The following is a 24,381-nucleotide window of genomic DNA, read 5'->3' as shown; positions in this document are numbered from 1 at the left end:
GAGTTTGGTTAGAAGAGAAAGAGATGAAATTTGGGAAGATGTGACGAATTTAAAGTTGAATATATTTCCAATTCCCTTAGGAAAACGTCTAGGGGACTGCGCTATTCATTTCGTCAGAACACTGTTATTTATCAGTATTAAATTTCAATTAAGTGATAACGATAGTTTGTTTTTATCTTTTGTGTTTGAGTGTCGTTATAAAATACTAAGAAACTTTAGATGTCCGCAGCTCGTAGTCGTGCGGTAGCGTTCTCGCTTCCCACGCCCGAGTTCCCCGGTTCGATTCCCGGCGGGGTCAGGGATTTTCTCTGCCTCGTGATGATTGGGTGTTGTGTGCTGTCCTTAGATTAGTTAGGTTTAAGTAGTTCTAAGTTATAGGGGACTGATGACCATAGATGTTAAGTCCCATAGTGCTCAGAGCCATTTGAAACTTTAGATATTTGGAGTGGTAAATAGAGTAAACTAAGTGATCTAAACTTAAATCAGTCGTCACAATGTATCAGAAAACTGAATAATTTTACTGCGATCAATGTAAATGAACATCTGATAGAAACTGAAACCTATCAAGATTGCAGTTACTATGAAGCATATAGCACAAAGACTCGAATAACAATCACAACGCTTGTTAATAAACTACCGAACCATAAGAGGTACTGATCTTACGGTAACTCCACATACAAATCATTCAGTTCTGTTCCTAAGCATAAGTGATGTATTAATTTATCAGCACTCATATTAAGATAAATGTGCTATGGAACGTATATATAGAGTCCTCTGTTGATTCGTCTTTAAGCACTGAAGGTCGTCTGCTGTTAGACACCTTTCATGATATGTGTTCGTCTGCACATAAAAAACACCTTTTCCGTCTCTTGGTCACTTATCCACCAGCTATCTTTGGATTACAATGGCAAAGCATGTGATAAGTAAGCCGTCCAAGCTCCATGGTGAGTCGCCCACTAAGAAATTTTTGGCGGGAAGATTCGCTTAGTGAAATCCCCATTATCACTGAACAAAGCGGGTAACTCTGTTCTCCCTCTGAGGACGTGCCAACCTGTTCAGTATACGTGGCTTATCTTACGTTACAGAAAAGGGCTCGTTGAAGCGACGTCCTTGTGATTTATGGTGATACGGCTACTTGCTTGCCCTGAATTTGCGTAGTTGCGCTTTTTGGAACATTTAACTTACACTGTCCAGTCACATTAATGTGACAACCTGTCAAAAGCTTGAATACAGGGTGGACCGCTGCGAGACATGCGGTGAAGTTCTGGAATGTACCGACAGATATGTGGAGCCATCTCAACTCCAGTGCTGTGGCCATCAGAGTTAGAATTCTCGCGCGAGGATCAATGACGCGAACAGCTCGATCGAGGTGGTCCCATAGATTGTCGATTGGGTTTACCTGATAAATGCTGGGAAAAAGGAAGGATGGAAGATTGGGTTTAATGACCCGTCGACTATGGTCTGTGAGTTTGGTGACCAAGTTAGTACGGCAAACTCCTCCTGCTGCTCTGCAAAATAAGCACGTGTACTTCCGAGCTGTGTGGTACATTGCTTTGCCCTGCTGGTAGATGCCACCGTTCCAAGGAAAAGCAAACAGAATATAGGGTGGACAAGGTTCCCCAAGGGTAGATGCACACTTGTGTGATCCATTGTGCCACCCAGTATGACGAGATCACCAAGGGAATGCAACGAAAGCATTCCCCAGACCATAACGTTCCCTCCTGCAGCCTGGATCCTTCCGACGATTGTGGCAAGGTGTTCGCTTTCTTACGTTTCATGCCATACACGCCAACGGCCGCCCGACCGATGTAATATGAAACGTGGCTCATAGGAAAGGGCATTGTCGCCACTTCCGTCATTGGACGCCCATTTGCGGTATTGATGTCCAAATTCCATCCACGTTGCTGATGAACAGCAGGTGTATGAACCAGGGGCGTGCTTGGTACGCCCATGCGCGGCAACTTTCGCTGAACGGTAATTGCGGAGACACTGTTGGTAGCCCCGTAGTTCATCTGGGCGGTCAGTTGCTGAAGATTTCTCTGTTCGCCCATACATATTACCGCAGACGTCATTCACCCCTGTCTCTACGAGCCATAGCGCACACCAGTTGCCTCGACGACGGACTAGAGTAGCGCCTTTTTTGCCATGCACGGTGTGCTTTAACCACGGCGACATGCGAGTGGCTTACACACTCGGCCGTTTCGTAAATTCTTCCGCCTCTGGCCCGAAAGCCAAGGATTATGTCTTTTTGGACGTCGGATAAGTCGCACCAGACTCGCTTTAAGTACTCTCCACTAATCAAATTATAACACGGGCGTTAATACGATTACAGGATGATTCTTTTTTGTCTTTTTAACACCTTTGATTATGTTGTCGAGTGATTCACTGAGAGATAAGTATGAGGTTCTGTATTCATTTTCTGAATGAAATTAATATTCAGTATTAATATTTTCTAGGGCTCTTGTGAACTTGTTTTTCGCTCCTCCGATCTTTATTCAGATCTTTACATATTTTCACTTAAGATCTACGTTATCGAACGAGCTGCTACTTCCTTCAGTAGTGATGGCACAGTCTCATTTTGAAATAAAATTTTCAGCTAGCGAACTAAGCTCGTCTTGCAGTGAAACGCCAATGTACGTGTCGGCAGCAACGGAGATTTTGGTATTTTGCTATCACACCTCATATAGATTCAGTTAATCAGATTTTGTAGGATACAGAGTGCAGACACATTTGCATTGCACGAATTACATCTATAATGTGTAATTCGTAAGCACAGATAGCGAGTAGCTACATGAAATCTGTTGTAAGGATTATGGTTTGGTCTTGGTTTAGTGTATATCAACCCCCACCAGTAATTATATAGTTGCACTATAAGAAAATTCCTTATCACTAGGAAATCTAAAACGAAGTTAATCAGATAGTGTATGTCTATTTATGGGTCACATATAATATAAAGAAGAAGGTTTCGGGGCATGAAAACTCGATGTCATTGTCCCTTATGAATTAACTGGATGAAGTATAAAACAGTGAGAGGTTTTAGTACCAGAGGGCATATGCAGTAATAGGCCACCGCAATCTTCACAAACGGATATACCTTCTGATCGAAGCCAGCGAACATGTTGCCAATGCTCTCACTGTCCCCGCTAGAAAATGGTATGGAGTAATAAAAGAAATCTTACATTTCCTCTAAGCAAAATAAATTTCCATTTTCTTCCCTCATATGGTGTAAAACAGTTGCGCAGTGCAGTTGTCGACACAGAAGGAATAGTGTACTCACCCCATAATAGTCGATTCGGCGCTGATCATCCAGTTCTCCCCAGTCTCCATAGCCGTTCTCAGTGACGACTATGGGGTATCCTGCATACTCGTTTGACATCCAGTTCAGTAACTTGCGAAAACCCCATGGGACCACCTGTTGACATGAAAAAGCATTTACAACTAGAGAACGTAATAGAACACAAGGTCTAAGGAAGAAGAGACAAAACGTGTACTGAAGAGCTATTCCTTCATGAAACACATTAAAAATCGTATATTTTCTTCATTGAAAATTTCATTGCAAGTTAACAACTTAGTTATTCGAAACAGAACATGCATATACAACACCGTCAAAAATGATTTCTTTCTGTGCTGAAGTTGTTTAAAGATATAGCTCCTCTATTGGCAAACAGTAATAGAAATTAGAAATAACTATTTAGGTTCAAGGTTTCTGTTAGATGCACGATATTTTCATATCTTTCCTTTGCGATGAAGCTGTTATTTAATGGAAACGGACTTCGATGTAGAAATTCAAAATCCGAAAACCTTCCATCGGCACTGGCCTAGTGCATAGACACTCAAACTTTAACGTGATTGAAAAACCGACGGAACACATGAAGCAATGTCGTGTAGATGCGACCTGTTGTAGTTGTATCCTGTTTCTGTAGCCTTGGGACCACCACTCACTTCTCAAGAGTGAAACAGTGCACTGTCATCAAGCTGATACAGTCAATTCCCACAATTATACACGAATATGTTTTACATTTCGGCCGTTGCACCAAACGAGACAACCGATCTGACATTCAAGCTTTCAGTGTCGTCAATAGCGCCAGACTGCAAGCTGCTAAGCGTACGTGAATACTTCAATTGTAACTATAGAATCCCTGAAACTAGTGAATCAAAACGAGGAAGTACAGTTCGCTTTATCTTTAATCACCCGGTATTTTGAATGGAATACAGGAATTTTTATTTTCTGAGGTACACATGCTGTGCTGTGGAGCGATCGGTATGGTTTAAAATGAACACACTTCGTACGCCGCGATCCCGGTGAAGGCATTTTTATGATTCCATGATGACTGATTTCAATAGTCTTATTTTGCCGTCATCTGATCTAAGTGGAAAAACATAAAGACAATAAGAGGGTCTAAAGGAGACTACAATTCATATCACGGATTACAGATAATATACAAAACTCCACGTATCTTATGGAAGTTGTTATACAAATGCCTTGTTATATTATGTCAACTCGTAACATAAAAGGCACTCCCCATGTAAACATGTCTTGATGAAAATTCAGTTGATAAAATTCATATAGTTGATAAAATGCACACGGAAGATGAAATACACATGGAAGATAAAGTACACACAGGTGATAAAATCCTTGTATCGTCTTTGCATGCCGGAGGTGAACATGATTTTGGCAAACTGGCCGCGCAGCATTGCGCTGCAGACGGAGTAGTAACATGGACGCGTCAGATCCGCTACCAAGTTACTTATCTCGCCGCTGGATGGCGTGTGTAGTACATGCTAAACGATTACATGCTGTGGTTACAAGTAATGAATAGCAGCGCACCAGAACGAAAGGTGGATTTTTCAAAGTGATGGATATAACAATTACGAATACCACCTGGACACACATATCAAATGACCATGGCCTTATGCTCCATATAAAATCTGTAGTAATTACATTTGTGAGCTTATTGAATGTCAATAAACAACAGCAATAATCAACAAATTTTAGAAACCTATATCTTTAATTAACAAACCAACGCGACATAAAGAAACACACTGGTGCAAGAGCGAAGAGTAAACCAATCAGACATGGAGGGGTCCCATGAAATATGACCCATGTAACAAATGTATGTGGGAGGGGAGGGGAGTCAGGTGCATAAAAACCAAGCGACACTGGCCTATCTTAAAAAGACATCTTATCCAGATACAAGCTTTATTGAGTGCAATGTGTCCACCACAGAATGAATGGAAATGATATGCAGCGTATAAAATAATGTAGATGACTACAATAAAATTAAAGGTATGGATTGGCCGTAACAGTGCACATGAAAATAGGTCATACAGAGCTTAGAGGACGTCTGTAATCCATGCTATGTGTCAAGAACAACTGTAGATCAGGGCCTTTAAACAAATAGCACTAACGAAAATCAAATAGCTGGGCAGAGTACGGAGTGCATAATTAATATTCAGGCTAAGGAAAGAGACAGAATCTATTATACCTGCAACCTATAAGGGTATCTGATAACCAGGCTCCAAATTAATGCATGATCTGAATAAACAATACCGCTGTGACAGTTAGAATTCTTTATTGGAGAAAATGCCCTGTTTCGCAAATTATATTTGCATCTTCAGGTGCTTCAGTGTATACAAAGGAATAAAAGAACTCACCAGAAATATAGCCATGCCAAGAAACGTACAAATAACAGCGATAAGGTCTGTGTCTACTTGCATTCAAATGACTGAAGGCTCTATTTAAACGGATAAAGCCATTTCCAACATTTACATCCAGGCATCTAACACTTCCGACTCACGAATGTGCGAGCGTCTATGATAAAATCTATTAGGGGACAAGGGCATCCCCAGCCTAAAAATGAACCCAGTCAAAGTGAGAACGCAGTAGCTAATAAAATAATTTAAAATAAAAGACAGTTTAAATCCTTAGAAAAACCGCCGCGATTGTAACATTGAAAGGAAAACAGTTGCCTATAGTGTCACGCTTTACTTCCTTTGTAAACGGCCTGGAGAGAAGCGTTGCTGCTGCCGGCACCAACTAACCGCTATCTGTAGCGAGGCCACACGGAAAGCAACGCATGCGCAGTGTGGCAAACATTAAGTAACCAGATAGCTTGATTGAAATGATGGGAGCTGGCTACACATTTATAATTACCAAAATGCAATAATCAGAAACAAAACACTCTGTTTATGAGTCGCATAAGTCAGAACTGCTGTTACAATGAATTTCAAAAGGCTTCCTGATACTATCTTCCCATATGCAGCACCATCAATTAATAAAATAGTTTTCACACGTTGAATGTCTTTCACATAAATAAAAAAAAACAGCGGTAGGGCCGGGAAACATCACTCACTTAAATAATCAAAATTGGCTAGGACGTTTCTTTGACGTAAATCTGTCTGGGAGCTGAGGGCATTTTCAGAGTCATTTTCAATGCTCGAAAAATCTCCAGTTCTTCTAAAATATTTTGAACATTACCCCTTTTCTCGCGTTGAAGTATTTGAAGTATTTGAAGAATCGTGACAACATCAGTGACTGTGTGTCCCGTCTACTGCGAGTGAGAGCTCAAAGCGCACTTTATTCTGGTCTTAGCGGTATGCCCTCTAAATCTTCCACTAAAACTTCTCCCCATTTGGCATATGTATTTTATAGGGCAGCTGTCACAAGAAATACTATAAATAGCCTGAACTTTTTGAATCCTATGTCAAAAGTTTTGGCCGCTTTTTGAGGATAAAATGGGCTGGTGTTATACCTTTTGCAGCCAGCTGCTTACCTATTTTCTTGGATTTGTTTTCATAACAAAAAAACATATAGTAATACATATCTTTAACAGCACTATCACTTAGAGGGATCAGGGTAGTATAACCGCCATGTAATCTCCTGTTTATTTCTTATGACACTACAACTAATTTTACTAACAACTTCTGCTTCATAGACATTGGAGTTAGCTATTTAATTAATTATGCGTAACTCACGCTCAAAAGCTACGCTGCACAGTGGGACACAACGTAGCCTATGCAGCATGGAGCGAAATGCTGCCACCTTATATTGCCATGAGTGGTTCTTATAACAACGAATTACTATATCTGAAGTTGTGGGTCTCCTATAAATATCATAACTGAAATATCCCCTTTGTAACTATACTGACAAATCCAGAAACGGCAATCTTCTGTTCACAATCTGTTCCATGGTGAACTGCATATTCACATTTTGGTTACTGAGATCCTGAAGAAAATCTTTTATATTTTGGAGCGAACCAGCGGTAGCTAAATTATAAAGTTTGTGGTTAAGGGAATGCTACCTACAGGGTGTTCAACTATAAGTACCTTCATGTCAATATAAACATACTTTATATATAAACCAATATACTTAGTAACCTGCAATCTATTCGTCCAGTTTACCTAGACTTATAATTCACAGTCAGATTTGATATAAAAATTATGTTCAGCGGACACTAATGGGTCGTTCAAAACGTGATCTGGCTTTCTATTTTTATTTCATAAATGTTTTCCAGTATATTAAACTTTTAGCTTTTGAATCTTAATGAGAAAGTTTAGTACTTTTTCATATGAGTACTACTCTACGCTTAGACGTGCGATGATTGTCCCCTAAGGCAGTTCTGTTATGTACACTTGCATGTTCTCTGAATCAGGTGAAACTAGATCTGCCTGGCCAACATCAAAGCCTTCACACTCTCCGCAGTGCAGTTTGTGCATTCCAGGATTTCGATACCCACGTTGCTGGTTTTCTATAGTATACCTCAGTTTAGAAGGTACATTATTAGTTGTAATAAAGGCAAGGGCTGCATTAGAACCACGTAGCTGTTGTTCAGTTTTGTCCGAGAACGGACCTCTGTAGATGAGAGTAGTACAAGAAAACAGTGGTATTAAATATTTAGACTTTCCCATAACAATGGCAGCCATGGCCATCACAAGTTTAGTGTTTTCAGGACCTGCCTCTACAGATCTGATTACTGATGCCAATCCATGTCACCCCAACAAATATCAAAAAGAAAAAAAAAATTACTTTCAAGCTGTGACACTTGGGCTTTTAAAAATTTCATTGGAAGGAGACAATGTCAAGCAAGAAACGACAACGTTGAAATCTATCGCTTATATAAATGGTTATTATCCAGTTATGGTCTGTCCGTGTTTGTACTTCGGCAGCCAATACAATGATAATAACATGTTGGTCCTGTTACAATGCATTTGATAATGACGTCGCCATGGTCCATGTTTTCGCATCCACCGCACGCATGTGAGAAAGACATTAATGCTAGATTAATCGCTTTCTTATATGTCAATGTTTATGTATCCGCATCGGAGCCACGTTACTTTTTTTATACGCTGCAGCAAAATCCTCATATGGGAACTTCTTGATCTCCCTGTACAACAACTAAATAACCCACGTGTTCGCTGCCGGTTGTTGGTGAACCTGAAACCTATCTGGTTCCTAGGCTAACAGTATGTCGACGAAACCGCGCTGAAGAGATGAGCTGAGCCGCATCCTTATGCACATTAACTCCGTTCACCGAAGCATCTACTTACCTACGGAAATCGAAGTGGACTGTAAGCTAAACTGTGCGGCTGGTCCCGGTGGAGGTTCGAGTCCTCCCTCGGGCATGGGTGTGTGTATGTGTTTGTCCTTAGGATAATTTAGGTTAAGTAGTGTGTAAGCTTAGGGACTGATGACCATAGCAGTTTAGTCCCATAAGATTTCACACACATTTGAACATTTTTTGTAAGCTAAATTTGATGGACATCCTGATGAATAGAAATTGAGTCTGAAAACTGTTCATAACGTATACCGCAAGAAGACTCTCATAGTACGAGTATTGCATGTACACGCTCAAAGTTGTATCATCCAGGGCAGAGAAGTGGCGTATTAAAGTATGCTGCCAGATTCGGAAAATCTCAAACGTAGACACTTGAAGGCGGAGTTGAACTGAGAGGCGAATCCAACGGTCACTATGAAGCAAAATCTCAGTGCTATACATCGAGACTATCGAGAAAACGGAACTATGTGTTGTCACTACATTTGAACCATGTATTGGAGCATTGTCGGTCAAAATAGGACAAATCCTGCGAAGCTGCAATATACAGGGTCCTCAAACAAAAGTGTCGAATACTTTCAGAGGTGGTAGTACTCATAAAAACAAGAATAACAAGTCCAATATACATGGGTCCGGAAATGCATACTTTCTGCTATATACATGTGCTTACAGGAGGCGTTCAACGTGGCGTCCATTCATGAAAATGCACCCTTCTCTCCTCCGACGTAAGGAATAACGCAGTCTCTGAGGTATACCCGGTTGTTGCTGTACCTGCTGGCACGCATTGAAGATGCGACCCTGTAGTGTACGCACATCGTTGATTGGCGTGTTGTAGACACGAAAGTCTACAGGGTTGAGGTCTGGGGCACGAGCAGGCCAAGGTGTTCGGCCTTCGACCAATCCGGTGATCCTAAAATGTCTGTATCAAGTGTGGGTAAAGTGCACTGGTGCGTCATCATGCATGAACCACATTTGTATTCGTTGCTGCAATGGCACAGCCTCCGGCAAAATAGGCCATACATCAAAGAGAAAGTCCAGGTTATGCGCCCCAGTTAACCTTTGTGGTAGCACGTATAGCCATATTAATCTACCACCAAGTGCGCCTGCTCGTACGTTGATTGAGAATTGGTGTTGATGCCCTCGTTTCTGAATTACTTGGGGATTTACTTATATCGCTAAATAAAATATGGATGTGGAGAGTGGATCTGCGGTACACTTCTGCAACAACCATTGACAGAACCGCCGTCTGCCGTAATGATCATCTGTAGATGAAATACCTCACCGCCTCCTCCCCCCCCCCCTCCCGCCCCAGATAAGAGAGTGAGACCCACCTTCTGCTGCCGCTAATCGTCGCACATTGGACCTAGGGATTTGTTCCACCGAATGTAGCACCCGTTCCTCCACGTCAGGCGAGCGGACTGTGCGGGGGGTCCTTCCACTGTCGGTCTTCCGAGTTTCAAGGGTACCAGCGTCCCTCAGACGCTGGACAAATCTGCCGAACAGCTTCGCTGAGGGCACTCTGAGCTATGGATATTTTTTCAGCACAGTAGACATGGGCTCACAAGTTACGTCCATTTACTAAACTATAGCAAAATACAATCCGCCATTTCACTTGTCTAGTAGTAGGCTTCCACCGCTAACAAGTGGTGGAACAGAGAAAATATAAATGTGCTACACCATTTGTACGTAAAAACAGCACAGTACCAGTAAACACGTAAGTGAATTCGCGTTTGGGAGATGGTAAAACACCATGATACATACCTTATTCTACAGTACTGTAGAATAAGGCACACAAATACGAGGAAGACTAAAGTAGCCTGCAACATGTCTTGAACCACACAACTGACTGTAGCCCACCTAGTGGCAGGTAGAGTACAGTGAGTAAGACTTCATTATACCCTTGCGACACGTTTCATGGAGGGCCAATGCAACAACTGTGCTACTATCTGTGACCAAGAGTCACCCAGCCCTTAATTTATACATGTACTTATTTCGGAAGGTATATGTTTCTGAACCCATGTTTACTGAACTTATTATACTTGTTTCGATGAATTATACCACCTCTATAAGTATTAGTCACTTATTTAAACACCCTGGATGCCCCACAAAGACGAGAGAATTGGTGCAAGTGGCAGAGAAGATCTTGTACCTGGATAGGGCGAAATGTATCACATCCACCGTCAATGTGGCAAAAGGTACATCGAAGACGCCATACTCCCTGTTGTAGACTGCTGCCGAGAATATCAGCGACATGGTCGTCTAATGCACACACCACGAAGTCAGCGTTGGGAGATCATTGCCTCTCAGAAGGGAATAGCTTTAAGTACGACCGTAGTAGTAGTGGCTGCTACATGACATGACTGGTACTGCATTTCAAAGGATTTAGCTGAGATATGAAACAAGAATCAGGTATTCAACCGCGATGCTCGGCACAACTCAGCATTTCGTCCAGTCGCAACAAAGAACGAGGCTTTCAGCGAACACAGGAAATTGAATACTAGAACTAATGGAGCAGCTGCTGCGACGATGCCGGCGTACGCCGAAGGGAGCAAACCGCGGACGGAATTCCGAACGCTGCAGCAACTGACACACTGTTAGTGCTCCACGTACATACTATAGATTCTGCATACCACAAAACAGGGCAGCTTCGTGACTTAACAATTACTTTATGCTGACGACACGCTCCTGCTTTTTGTTCGTTAATCCTGTTACTCTTGTTCCACGGTACTAACGTTTGTAATAGAACCGGCCGCAGTGGCCGAGCGGTTCTAGGCGCTACAGTCTGCAACCGCGTGACCGCTACAGTCGCAGGTTCGAATCCTGCCTCGGGCATTGATGCGTGTGATGTCCTTAGGTTAGTTAGGTTTAAGTAGTTCTAAGTTCTAGGCGACTGATGACCTCAGTAGTTAAGTCCCTTAGTGCTCAGAGCCATTTGAACCATTTTTTGTAATAGAAGCTGCAAGTACGTACATTACACTGGAGTTGGTCACAAAGCCAAGTCCGAAAGAACAGGCACCACACACATTTCAATGCACACTGAGGTGAAAAAAGTCATGAGACAGCGATATGACCTATAAAGATAGCCATAGTGTAGCGTACACAATGTATGGTAGTTGCAACTAGGCGCATGGGACAGTCCAATTCGGAAATCGTTAGGAAATTCAATATTTCGAGACGCACAATTTCAAGATAGCAAGTGTCAGGCATTATCTATTACCATAGATAAAACAGTGGCCGACGGGCTTCACTTAACGATCGAGAGCAGCAGCGTTTGCCGAGTGCTGTCAGTGGTAACAGACAAGCAACGCTGCGTGAAATAAACGCAGAAATCAATGTGCGACGTACGGCGAACGTAACCTTTAGGACAGTGCGGCCAAATATGGACGCCTTGGAAACAGAATACAATAGCAGTTTGTCAGCAGCAGTGAAAGAGGGAGTTTTATTTAACGAAGACATTCAGACATAAGTAAATGATCCTTTACCTTCTACAGATCTATGTGTTTCATGTGATAGCACGTGGATGAAAAGGGGCCACACCTCACTCACGTTTTTTCATCAGTTATAAGTGGTGGCACAAGAAAAGTTTTGGATCTGAAGGTGATGTCCACATATTGCTCAATTTGAGCACAGAGGAAGACTTAGAAAATAATGAAGAAGACAGAGTGCCAAATAACACATAAAATAATTTTCAGCAAGAATTATGATGGTTCTAGTGGTGGCATGGAGCCAGCAGGAATGAAATTAATAATTCATCGGAGCGAAATGAGGCGTGGAGTCAGACATGTGAAATATCTTGGTGATGGAGATTCTAGTGCTTTCAAATCTGTTGCAGAAAGCAAGCCATATGGAAATGGGTGCAACACTGAAAAGCTAGAATTTGTGTGGCATTTTCAGAAGAGGATGGACGGGAGACTTCGGAAAATGAAAGGAGAACAAAAAGGTGTAAAGCTCAAAATGGAAAGCCACTGGGTGGGCCACAACGCCTCACTGACAGAGAGATCCACAAACTGCAAATATATTATGGCAAAGCAATATGGCAAAATACTGGAGATTTGAAGGCAATGCATAAGGCTGTGTGGGCAATATTTTTCACACGTTGTCAACTAATGAGAAGGCAGTACATGAATTGTGTGATATATTCTGGTGCAAATATAGGTGGGCGAAAGCAGAAAACAAAACCTATTCATATAAACACAATCCTTCTGACGCAGTCTTCAACACCAAAAGCCAACAATCCAGTTTCTAGCTCATCCTCATTCGTTAAAGAAATGTACCCGTGACGGAACAAAAAATCCGAAAGAGAGCTTCAGCTATCACATTTGGAAGAGATGCCCAAAAATAACATTAACCTCATCTACTGTTGTTAAAATTGCCACATATGATGCATGTCTGATGTTTAATGATGGTAATATTGGAAGAATAAGGTCCTTTACTGGACTAGGATTTGTTGCAGGTTGCTTCACCTAGAAGCTATCGAAGAAGATAGATACTTCGGGTGTTGATCGTTCTGAACCGTCTGTGAAGGATATAGCCAAAAGGGCACGCCAGAAACATCAGATTAAAAGGAAATAAGTACAATAAGAGCAAAAAGACCAAATGTATGGCTGTGGTCAACATTAACGTACTATTTTTTGCTGTAAATCCTTATAAAATATTTTGTGTGCATTTCACGGAACTTTCATTTATCAGTGTATAAAAAACAGAAGAATGCTGAAGGTTAGATGGGTGGATCACATGGCTAAGGAGGTGGTACTGAATAGAATTGGGGAGGAGTTTGTGGCAAAACTTGACTAGAAGAAGGGATCGGTTGGTAGGACATGTTGTGAGGCATCAAGGGATCACCAATTTATTATTGGAGGGTAGCGTGGAGGGTAAAAATTGTAGAGGGAGACCAAGAGATGAATACACTACGCAGTTTCAGAAGGATGTAGGTTGCAGTAGGTACTGGAAGATGAAGAAGCTTGCACACGACAGAGTAACATGGAGAGCTGCATCAAACCAGTGTCAGGACTGAAGACCACAACAACAACAACGAGGAACATTTTCCTCTGAACCATTGGAGGTAGAAAAGTGATGTTTTCTTAAGCTTTTTTCACAGTATAACACCACTTCCTGTGGTAAAAATTTTTTGTCGGTGTATTTCTGTCAAAATTCTTTACTTTTCTGTGAAATTGAAATTGCTTTGTTTCATATGGATACTTTTTTAAACAAACTGTAAGAGCTCTGAGACCGATATTAAAAAACTGTTCCACACGTTTTCTTATCTGATTACTAAGAGTCACCTACCACAACATGAAGTTTGTAAGTAAAGTAATTTTGTGAAAATGTTCCATGTGTGATAGCATGTGTTGCGAAAATTTCCAACAATGCCATGATCAAATCGGGACTGCTACGGTCGCAGGTTCGAATCCTGCCTCGGGCATGGGTGTGTGTGATGTCTTTAGGATAGTTAGGTTTAAGTAGTTCTAAGTTCTAGGCGACTGATGACCTCAGTAGTTAAGTCCCTTAGTGCTCAGAGCCATTTGAACCATTTTTTGTAATAGAAGCTGCAAGTACGTACATTACACTGGAGTTGGTCACAAAGCCAAGTCCGAAAGAACAGGCACCACACACATTTCAATGCACACTGAGGTGAAAAAAGTCATGAGACAGCGATATGACCTATAAAGATAGCCATAGTGTAGCGTACACAATGTATGGTAGTTGCAACTAGGCGCATGGGACAGTCCAATTCGGAAATCGTTAGGAAATTCAATATTTCGAGACGCACAATTTCAAGATAGCAAGTGTCAGGCATTATCTATTACCATAGATAAAACAGTGGCCGACGGGCTTCACTTAACGATCGAGAGCAGCAGCGTTTGCCGAGTGCTGTCAGTGGTAACAGACAAGCAACGCTGCGTGAAATAAACGCAGAAATCAATGTGCGACGTACGGCGAACGTAACCTTTAGGACAGTGCGGCCAAATATGGACGCCTTGGAAACAGAATACAATAGCAGTTTGTCAGCAGTAGTGAAAGAGGGAGTTTTATTTAACGAAGACATTCAGACATAAGTAAATGATCCTTTACCTTCTACAGATCTATGTGTTTCATGTGATAGCACGTGGATGAAAAGGGGCCACACCTCACTCACGTTTTTTCATCAGTTATAAGTGGTGGCACAAGAAAAGTTTTGGATCTGAAGGTGATGTCCACATATTGCTCAATTTGAGCACAGAGGAAGACTTAGAAAATAATGAAGAAGACAGAGTGCCAAAAAACACATAAAATAATTTTCAGCAAGAATTATAATGGTTCTAGTGGTGGCATGGAGCCAGCAGGAATGAAATTAATAATTCATCGGAGCGAAATGAGGCGTGGAGTCAGACATGTGAAATATCTTGGTGATGGAGATTCTAGTGCTTTCAAATCTGTTGCAGAAAGCAAGCCATATGGAAATGGGTGCAACACTGAAAAGCTAGAATTTGTGTGGCATTTTCAGAAGAGGATGGACGGGAGACTTCGGAAAACGAAAGGAGAACAAAAAGGTGTAAAGCTCAAAATGGAAAGCCACTGGGTGGGCCACAACGCCTCACTGACAGAGAGATCCACAAACTGCAAATATATTATGGCAAAGCAATATGGCAAAATACTGGAGATTTGAAGGCAATGCATAAGGCTGTGTGGGCAATATTTTTCACACGTTGTCAACTAATGAGAAGGCAGTACATGAATTGTGTGATATATTCTGGTGCAAATATAGGTGGGCGAAAGCAGAAAACAAAACCTATTCATATAAACACAATCCTTCTGACGCAGTCTTCAACACCAAAAGCCAACAATCCAGTTTCTAGCTCATCCTCATTCGTTAAAGAAATGTACCCGTGACGGAACAAAAAATCCGAAAGAGAGCTTCAGCTATCACATTTGGAAGAGATGCCCAAAAACAACATTAACCTCATCTACTGTTGTTAAAATTGCCACATATGATGCATGTCTGATGTTTAATGATGGTAATATTGGAAGAATAAGGTCCTTTACTGGACTAGGATTTGTTGCAGGTTGCTTCACCTAGAAGCTATCGAAGAAGATAGATACTTCGGGTGTTGATCGTTCAGAACCATCTGTGAAGGATATAGCCAAAAGGGCACGCCAGAAACATCAGATTAAAAGGAAATAAGTACACGAAGAGCAAAAAGACCAAATGTATGGCTGTGGTCAACATTAACGTACTATTTTTTGCTGTAAATCCTTATAAAATATTTTGTGTGCATTTCACGGAACTTTCATTTTTCAGTGTATAAAAAACAGAAGAATGCTGAAGGTTAGATGGGTGGATCACATGGCTAAGGAGGTGGTACTGAATAGAATTGGGGAGAGTTTGTGGCAAAACTTGACTAGAAGAAGGGATCGGTTGGTAGGACATGTTGTGAGGCATCAAGGGATCACCAATTTAGTATTGGAGGGTAGCGTGGAGGGTAAAAATTGTAGAGGGAGACCAAGAGATGAATACACTACGCAGTTTCAGAAGGATGTAGGTTGCAGTAGGTACTGGAAGATGAAGAAGCTTGCACACGACAGAGTAACATGGAGAGCTGCATCAAACCAGTCTCAGGACTGAAGACCACAACAACAACAACGAGGAACATTTTCCTCTGAACCATTGGAGGTAGAAAAGTGATGTTTTCTTAAGCTTTTTTCACAGTATAACACCACTTCCTGTGGTAAAAATTTTTTGTCGGTGTATCTCTGTCAAAATTCTTTACTTTTCTGTGAAATTGAAATTGCTTTGTTTCATATGGATACTTTTTTAAACAAACTGTAAGAGCTCTGAGACCGATATTAAAAAACTGTTCCACACGTTTTCTTATCTGATTACTAAGAGTTACCTACCACAACATGAAGTTTGTAAGTAAAGTAATTTTGTGAAAATGTTCCATGTGTGATAGCATGTGTTGCGAAAATTTCCAACAATGCCATGATCAAATCGGGACTGCTACGGTCGCAGGTTCGAATCCTGCCTCGGGCATGGGTGTGTGTGATGTCCTTAGGATAGTTAGGTTTAAGTAGTTCTAAGTTCTAGGGGACTGATGACCCAAGATGTTAAGTCCCATAGTGCTCAGAGCCATTTTTGAACCATGATCAAATCTTTGGAGAAAAAAATTGAAAAAATTCCAGATTGTAGCCCATAACATAATTACTTACGGGGCAAATTTGGCTCTATTGTCTTTTAAATACCAAAAACTGTGTTGCATTATGTAAACACGTCCATTTTCTCCTACGTTCCCCCTTAATGGAGTAGGCAGCAGACGACTAACGCGAGTGCCTTTGCTAACAGCACGGCGTCGCCTGCAGTGCCTCTCTTGGGCTCGTGACCCTGCAGATTGGATCCTAGACGACTGGAAAACCGTGGCCTGGTCAGATGAGTCCCGATTTCTGTTAGTAAGAGGTGATGATAGGTTTCGGGTGTGGCGCAGATCCCACGAAACCATGGACTCAATGTGTCAACAAGCCGCTGTGCAAGCTGGTGATGGTCCCGTAATGGTGTGGGCTGTATTTGCATGGAATGAATTGTGTGTTCTGGTCCAACTGACTCGATCATTGACTGTGTATGTTCGGCTACTTTGCGACAAAAATGATTAATTCACAAAACACAAGTATTTTGATTTCTCTTATGAGAAGTGTTTCAAAATTCCATATTCATAATCCCTGCCTATTGAAGTTGGAGGTTCGTTGTGGATGGATGTTCCTGACAAGGCTGAAACTTTCTTCCCAGGTGCTGACGTGCCGTGTTGTTGTGTCTTCATGTTGATAGGAGGGTGTCGCTTTAGTGTCGCTGTTAAGCAGTTTGTTAGCCAACGTGGTCGCTGACATTCGTGTCTGGTTAAATTTAATGAGAATTTCTTTATGTTCTGTTGTTTTCCTTGTTCTTTCGTAGTGGTTCCTTATATCATTTGCAAAGTGTAATTTCTCAGTGTGTGGCAAGTGAAAGATAATCCCTTGCACGCGCGGAATTCCTGAACGTCTGGTGCTGTGCTTGCTGTTGTATCTAAGTGGTTCGGTGGGTTTCTGTTGATCAGGCTGAGTATTCGTTTACAATACCGCCGGGCTATAAATGTGGAGCACCCAGACATGATCGAATGTCCGTGTAACAGCGTACACGTGCACACCACTGGCAGGAATATAAATGATAGTGTTGCAGTTCTCTGTGACCGTAGAACGACCACCAGAACATTTCTGTGTTGTTGGTGTTTAGTGTTGTTAACAGCCGTATGATATACAAGGGACGTTAACGGCATCGTGTGCAGAGACTGTTTTGAAGGTAATGGGGATCGGAATAGCAGTATGAGACAGCAGCAGAAAGAGTTTTATACCGGTCTCATTTTCAGAATCCATTTGGTGAAATCGTACAATAACTCAAGTTTTGGGGCTGTCTGACGTGACAGTGGTCCAGTGTTTTTCTGCAGGGACACATGAGGGCAGACACACTCGTCAAGATTCCGGTCGACCACTTATGAACTTTAGAAAGGAGGATCGAAATCCTGTGTACCAAGCACATGGTAACCCCTTCACATTTGCACCTTCGACCCAAGAACAAGTAATGGACTCTATGCAACATTCTGTGTCATCCCACGCCATTGGTCGCAGACTAGCAGCAGCCACATTAAGGCACTATCGCGCCGTGCATGGACTGCAGCTAACACCACAACACAAACGGCTGCGTTTGGGGTGATGCTGTGACAGGGAAACATGATTCCTCGTGGATGGCATCACATTGTGTTCGGTGACCAATCATGGTTCTGCACTACCCTGATCTTCGATTTCGGCGCATATGGCTGCAACGTGGTAAGAGGTTCCATTCATCCAATGTTTTGGAGATGCACAACGGTCTCCAGGCGTCTTGGTGTGGTGAACCATCGGGTATGGTTTCAGGTAATTGCTAATAATGCTTCATGGAACGTCATTCTGCAACGTTACGTCACGGACATTGTGCCTTCTCATTTGATACCTCTCACGTGACATTGCCTTGGTCTAATTTTTCGAAACGAGAATGCTCGTCAACACGTGTTATGTTTCTCAATGTGTCGTCTGCATGTGCTGACGTACTGCTGTGGCCAGCAACATCCCCGATCTGTCCCCGATAGAACACGTTTGGTGTCAGCTCACACGTCAAATCCGTCCCGGTGCCAGTATTCGGAATAACAAGAAGCAGTTACACCGCCTGTGGACCAGCTTGGCTAAGGAGAGGACACAACAGCGTTACGACAACCTTCCCAAATGAATCAGTGAGCGTACAGTAAATTTGACTCGATATTGCAGTCATTAAAATAACTTCACATACCGTCTCAGTGCGTAGAGTTCCGTTTCGTTTCTTCGTCTTCTTCACTTTGCACTCTTCACTCTTTTGTCAAGTAGAACAATTGCCAAACCGCTGCGACGGTCCGACACATGGTCCTGTGCTCCAGAGGGCCTAGTTCACAGAACGTGTCACACACTTCACTCTGGATCAAGCGTATGCCAGCCAGTTTTTATTGGTCGATAACGTTGTGTAAACAGCATTGTACCAAGTGCTTCCGTCTTCGGTTCTACCAGTGGTGTTGCAGAAACGTCGACTCAGAAGTGTTCCTGAGTATGTCGCTCCTGAGAGCCCCGTATAGGTTCGTTTCAGATTGTCTCTTGGATTGAGGGCGCTTTCTGTTTTGTAGCTCTTCTACACGCAGTAGCTATGCCTGTAACCGAGTGTAGATGGAATATTTGTGCGGCTTACTGGATCTGTAGCGTAGTATCGTCTGTATCTGTCTACGAAAGCTGCTATTTATTTTTATTTTGAAAATTCTGTGTTTCAGCAGAGCAGCGCACTTTCACATAATGTCGATCATGCGGAGGCGTTATCCTTCTGGTTTTAGAGTACATGCGGTGTGTACAACATAAAATACGTATCTACGCCATAGTAGTCAGAAGATCGCTTGTGTTACAACTCGTCCCAATTCTTTTGGAAGATTTATAAATTGTTCAATAAATGGTTGAAATGGTTCTGAGCACTGTGGGACTTAACAACTATGGTCATCAGTCCCCTACGACTTAGAACTACTTAAACCTAACTAACCTAAGGACATCACACAAGACCCAGTCATCACGAGGCAGAGAAAATCCCTGATCCCGCCGGGATTCGAACCCGGGAACCTGGGCGTGGGAAGCGAGAACGCTACCGCACGACCACGAGCTGCGGACTTAAAAATTATCCAAGTAGCAAAATTTTGACAGCAAAAATATATTTGTTAATTTTATCATTTGTATCAATGTCGGATTTCTTGTTACGATTGCTTTAGTTGGTGCTCTGTTCCAATATAATTTTATCCATGAGTTCGATATAGGCTTGTACGTGAGTACGAAGATTTAAAGCCTCTCTCTTTTTTTACGTATCTAAACATCGGGCGAGAGGGATGTGGAGTGAGAACATAAGCGACTCCAGGGTTTCGACATGTCCTGTTAACCAGCGCACCTGATGATTGCTTCAGTATCCAACACCAAAATATTGCACCAAGTTCACACTAGCAACTTGCAGTACACGCCACAATTGTTGTTACTTCGACTGAAACACGGTACTGATTTGATAGTGGTACCTTATTTACGTACTCATACTTCATTCAAGATGTTTTCATTTTGTACGTAAATCATACAATACTAATTTTGTGAAAGGCAACGTTATTCATAGTACACTGTACACTCACGTACATTATTCGTTGTGCGATTGGGCAACTTAAAACACTAAGACGTTTACAAGTACCTATGAAAGAATACACAAAGATGGACGAGTACTACATTAATTACATACACCGAGGAAAACCATTAAACATAACTACATTTATGTTTAAATTCTGTAGAAACAGTCTTTCTTACTTATACATAAGAATTATGTAATGTTTATTACTTATTGGGAATACAATCTAAACTTCATTCCATTTGTGAACCCATACGTGAAATAATCAATCTATATCACAATCTAAGAGCGAAAACATCGGCCTAGAAGCAAACACCCACGTCTTTTTATGTATGAACCACGAGACATCTCTACAATCAGCTGTTCTAATTTAGATGACCGTCGACAATGTACGTCTTTACATATTACATGCTTTGTTGGTATACCAGCAAGTCAATTTGACCTTATATAGGAAAGCAGATTTTATGGAACATATGTTACAACCACAAAATAAATTAATTAAACATTTGTTACAAAGTCAAAATGGTATACTTGAAGATATGCCTTACAGGTATCAGACTACGATGAATGCTGTCACATTGTATGTCTAAAACGCAATACATCCATCCTCGGTTTAGAAGCAGATAAGCTCCTTAATATCACTACCCGCATTTCGTTTATAAATACGTCTGTCATTTCTCAGTTACATCTCTCACATCCATCCCTATAAATATTGAATGTGCATTACTTTAGTTTCAATTACAGACTCTTTCTACAATCCTATTGCAGTAAGGAGTAGCAGAAATGTGTAAGTGTTGAGCAGGCGTTACATACATTTTCTGCATTTCATTGAACCGATGAATTTCTGTATTAGGGGTATAAGAATTGCATTGTAGAAAAACAGGGTGAAAGAATGCACCCCTTTCTGGTAGCTATTTTATTATAAATATTTCGTCCTTGGTAACACCAATATTACGAACATTATTTTATTGCCACGCTATGTCGTTCTTATAACCATTTCGTACTGACTGTCACTTAAATTACGTACTTGGATTTGTGTCTGCAATATGTTTAAATATTATTTTATAACCCATGTCTTTCATGTATACCATTGTGATTGTGTAACACACGCTTCATTAATCAATTTGACGTTACATATGCTTCCTGAGAACTGGTTTTGTACATAAGGTCAATTTTCTCTTATTGCCATGCCACAAATAATATAGTTCACAAAGATGTACATCATTGATTATCATCCAAATTAGAACAGCATCAGTCTGTGTGTGGGAGTCTTGTGGTTGACATATGATGTGGTTGTATTTTTGTAGTAAGATGTTTTCGTTCTTAGTCATTAACGTAGATTAATTGCTCCACATATGGATTCGCACATGGTATGACTTTTCGACTATATTCCACAACAAATTTGACACATCAAATAATATTTATATATAAGTGAGAATTACTGGTTCTATAAAATTTAAGCACAATTGTTGTCATGTTTAATTGTTTTCCATGATGTATATATTTAATGTAATATTCGCCAATGTTCATGAATTCTTTACTTGAAAACGACTTATTGTCGACATTGGCCAATCGCACAATGAATAAAGTATATGATTGTGCAGTCTACTAGATATAGTGCTTTCTTACACAAAATTACTGGAGGCCGTGGACCTTCTTATGAAAAAATATCATTAGAATATTTATGCCATGAATAATTAATTTAGTGAATTTTTTTTTTTTTACTTGTTCATGCGAACAGATCTGGAGACGAATATGTAAATTTGTTCGTACTTTTAATTTCTTCTTTTGTTATGTTTGTTAAAATTACAAGGTTAAGAAGTTAAGGATGTGTATGTGGTGAATTACAGGGGGGTCGGCTTCGTAGATTAATGCAGTCGCAGCTAGTGTGATGCAAAGAAGCGAGTATAGCAAATATGGGCTAGACTTGCTACGTGTAGGTGCCAGACGTGGCTGCTGGTAAATCCCAGAAAGTTAGAGCACTAATAAATACGGTAAACGAACGACGTATGTCGTAGTTAACATGTAGGGAAACTTCTTTACGGCCCTGGAGTGACAATGCTAGGAGACAGTGCAAGATAGAATTTTTTGCTTTGGAGTAACATTTCGGCCACGTACGGATTGCACAGGAAAAGAAACAGTCATTATTAGGGGCCTCTAAAAATACTTAACTAAATTACATGCATGGCTGTCTGAAACTACGCCATTAGCTGATGCTAGTTTACAAATAGGAATAGCCGACGGTTTTCGAAGGGAGAGAAGGCGTCAAATCTGATCCGTAGGCAGATTTATAAACAGCAGAGCTGAACAGAAATTGTGCAAGTACATAAAGAAAGTAGCCTCGGAACAGTGTCAAATGTTTCTTTTCTGAACGCTGACAAAACTGGAAGACTTAGTTCCGAATAAGGAATATTGAAGCTTCCCTCATACTGACTCGTGAGTACAGTCGACAGTGTGGGGTACGTCTCAGTAATGGGCTAGTTTATTGTCAAGTGTAATACAATGAAAGATTCACTGATGCGAAAACCACCGTGTTAATTCCGGCAGCCTTGTACCATTTACCTAATAAGCTGCAGCGGTATTCAGTTTTATCAGCGTGTTAAATTTTAAGTTTCACTTAACTGCGGGTTTCGCAGGCCCTTATTTGGACCGTACTTGATTGTCTACTATGAAGTTTACCTTTTCATGGCGTTCCCATGGAAGCCGTGTATTCTGAGTTTCCGTGGATTTTAATGCGAAATACAGTTTTCCTAGGTCGATATTTAAAAGACAGTACACAAAGTTAACTGGAGGATACAGGGTCCTGCCACTATACAGAGCGCTTAAAAAAAAAATCGATTTTGCAACGCCACATTTTCCACATGAATAAAGATAGATGCTTGAGTTAATTAAAGCTTACCATTGTGCTACGAAGGTTTTGTTTACAATAGATACAACAGACCTTGGGCTAATGCTCATATACCTAAAATCACAAGGAATGCAAATAATGGCCGTTGAAATCGGCGTTTTTTTTTTTTTCAGCTCCGTTAGGATAAAATCCTCATTACATTTTCCAGAGTGTTTAATGTACCCTCCACCAGATACACAACAAACATTCACACGTTAGTGGAACTAGTCAGATATATTTCTGAGCGTGTCTAGATTTCTTGTATTTACTGATTTTGCTAATCAGTGGTTTAGGACACCCAGAGTATGGTGAAGCAAATGGAAGGGAAACCTGCTGACTGAAATTTCGCGAAAAGATTTCGAAGCATCGAAAAACGCCTTTGATTTAATGATTGTCATCCCAGCCCCCTTATCATATCCGTGTCTTTCTGTTCCCTGTTTCGCGATGATACCACATGAGCTACTCTTGATGCCCTCCATTAATCCTATCTCTTAAGGATCCCATACAGCACAGTGCTACCTTAGCAGAGTATGAACAAGTGTAGTGGAGGCAGTCTCTTTAGCATACCTGTTGCATCTTCTAAGCGTTGTACCAACAACGATATTATCTATGTTATCGTTCCAGTTTAAGATTTTCCATAGTCGAATTGAGACCTTTTAAATTTGTGTGATTTATTGTGTAACCGCAATTTAACGGATTTCGGACTCCTGTGGATGACCTTATACTTTTCCCTATCGAGAGACAATTTCCACTTTTCGCGCCATTCAGATATCGTGTCTAAGCCATTTTGAAAAAAGTTTTGTTTACCTGATGTCTTTACTAGACGGTAAATGACAGCATCACATGAAACAATCTAAGAGAGCTGCTGAGATTGTCTGCTAAATCGTTTATGTAGATGAGGGACAGTAGAGGACCTATAGACTTGCTTGGGGAACATCGGATATCAATTCTGTTTAACTCAATGATTTTCCACCAATTACTACGCACTGTGACTTTTCAGACAGGGACTCAAGAATCCACTCCCACAACTGTAGCTTACAACACAGGCACGCAATTCGGTTTAGGGTCTCTTGTTAGGAATGGTGTCAAAGTATTGGATCAGCATACTGTGAAAGGAATCTTACTGGTATGCTATCGAGACTGGAAGACTTGCTTTAAGCTGTTACAGTACAGTGTGGATAACTGTTTGTTAAGTTACTCATTCTGTTAGTTGTTGTCGATCCGAATTCTGAAATATT

The 24,381-nt window shown here is 41.2% G+C and overlaps 1 protein-coding gene across 1 annotated transcript in view; it reads right to left on the bottom strand.

The window, feature by feature from the left end:
* The window catches only part of LOC126413015 (myrosinase 1-like), an 87,174-nt gene that overhangs the window by 4,560 nt on the left and 58,233 nt on the right, over positions 1-24,381 (bottom strand). The window contains exon 9 of the mRNA XM_050082908.1: positions 3,278-3,412. Within this exon, the coding sequence (XP_049938865.1) occupies positions 3,278-3,412 (135 nt within the window). The remainder of the gene's footprint in view (positions 1-3,277; positions 3,413-24,381) is intronic.

The sequence above is a fragment of the Schistocerca serialis genome, chromosome 7 (genome assembly GCF_023864345.2).
Source record: "Schistocerca serialis cubense isolate TAMUIC-IGC-003099 chromosome 7, iqSchSeri2.2, whole genome shotgun sequence".
NCBI lineage: Eukaryota > Metazoa > Arthropoda > Insecta > Orthoptera > Acrididae > Schistocerca > Schistocerca serialis.
This window is presented reverse-complemented; position numbering and strand designations above follow the sequence as displayed.